We start from the raw sequence: 1,662 nt of genomic DNA on the forward strand, positions 1-1,662 counted from the left end.
AAACAAACGACATAAAAACGGTTCTCGAACCAAGGTCAGTCCGGGAGTATTTTCAAACACTCGCACCAATAGTATGCGTAATAAGACATATGGCACTCATGGTGGTGGAAGGGATCGCACAAGGTGGTGGGCATTTAGACTATAACTGATTTCTCGTGGCCAGACTTCAGTATGTGTTTCGGTTTCGGTTTCATCCGGCTTTTCCATGTGGGTGAAGTAACACTGAGTGATGCCGCGGCCGATAAATATTTTTATAGGGCGACTCGCCGACCATACAAGATATGTCTCTAATCCGCTCATTCATCTAGTACAACTCATCGAAGAAAAATGGGGAACGCTTTACGGAACACAATGCAATCAAGGCTTCTAAATATACCGATTACGCCTTGTTGACCGCGGAGTGGCATGAACTCGGTGCCGGGCCACTGTGGCCCGATAGTTTGTCCGACTACGGTTACGACACCGATGTACTTTTCCATCTTAGGCGACTACATCTTAGGTCTCTACTAATCGTCCCCCACATCCGCAAGTTGTTCAGGTCAACAAATCTTGCTCACTAAGAGTTCCTCAACGCTACCTCGGTTCTTGCCAACTAGCAGCAAGCCGTCGCCGTCGCAGTGGCGGCGGCGGCCACACCCGGTCATCAGCCCAAAGTGACTTCTCCTAGCGCTGGTATCTACCCCTTCAGGGACAGCCCTCCCGAGCCTGCCAATGATGTGGCTAATGCGAGTTTGTCTCGGCTTCTATTGATGGCGGGAGCTTTCCGTAAGGGTCCCCCGAATCGATATACGTGGCTACGCGAAGAAGTCGAGTGAGAACTTTCCCTCGACCCTTTTGAGATCGTCATCTATTAGTATGTAGAGGCACAATGTGCTTTGAACAGGTAGATCGGCATTGGAGACGGCCAAACTGGCTGCCTCTGCCGTTGGGAAGTAGCAGTGGAAGTGTAGCAATCATTGGCCCACAGCGTTTCGGACTTGTTTCTATTGCAAGCTGGATATGTATGGTTGTCAATACTTTCGTTGCGGTATTACTCTGAATATGCGGATCAGTAGGGTCCTGAATAAGACTACCAAGACAATCTTGTCACGAGAAAACTTCTCGCAGAGGATTCGCTGGCAAGCTTCGAGTGACAATGGAGATGGGCTCCCTCGAAAGAGTTTCCCTGATGGACGTGCTTGTCAGTTGTTTTAAAAGACAACATGGAAGTTCTCTGTCAAGGAGATGTGCCACCATCGTACACTCCTCGGAGGGTCTATACACCATCCGACCTGGCCAGCCACAGCAAGAACAATGACTGTTGGGTAGCAGTACATGGCAGAGTAAATCGCTTACAGTTGTCGCTTGTGGTATCCTTCTTTTTTGCAATAGGTACTGGACCTTACCAATCTTATGGCCAGCAACAGGTCGGCTCTCAGCACACCCATTCTCAAGGCGGCCGGCACCGACATAAGCCATTGGTTCGAGCTGAACAGCGAGGGGCTGCCGACGCCGAAGCTCTTCAATGACCCACAGCTTTCCAATATGAGAGTGAACCAAGTCAGATAAATGTAGACTCGATCGCCTCGCCCTTCCGTAGGTTCCATTCTGCCCGACTGGCCGTTACCTTCACATCCCCACTCCCCTCCCCGACTCAAGCCACCGAGACGAGGCTACTGATAT

General features: G+C 50.4%; 1 protein-coding gene across 1 annotated transcript; it reads left to right on the forward strand.

The window, feature by feature from the left end:
• Window positions 1-1,202: 1,202 nt before the first annotated feature.
• Window positions 1,203-1,548, forward strand: Pmar_PMAR001649 (hypothetical protein; the record flags this gene model as incomplete). The annotated part of the gene is made up of 2 exons (XM_002766958.1): window positions 1,203-1,304; window positions 1,372-1,548. The coding sequence occupies 2 exons, from the start codon at window positions 1,203-1,205 to the stop codon at window positions 1,546-1,548; spliced, it is 279 nt and encodes a 92-aa protein (XP_002767004.1).
• Between the last annotated feature and the right edge of the window lie 114 nt (window positions 1,549-1,662).

Source organism: Perkinsus marinus (genome assembly GCF_000006405.1).
Source record: "Perkinsus marinus ATCC 50983 genomic scaffold scf_1104296971432, whole genome shotgun sequence".
NCBI classification, from domain to species: domain Eukaryota; phylum Perkinsozoa; order Perkinsida; family Perkinsidae; genus Perkinsus; species Perkinsus marinus.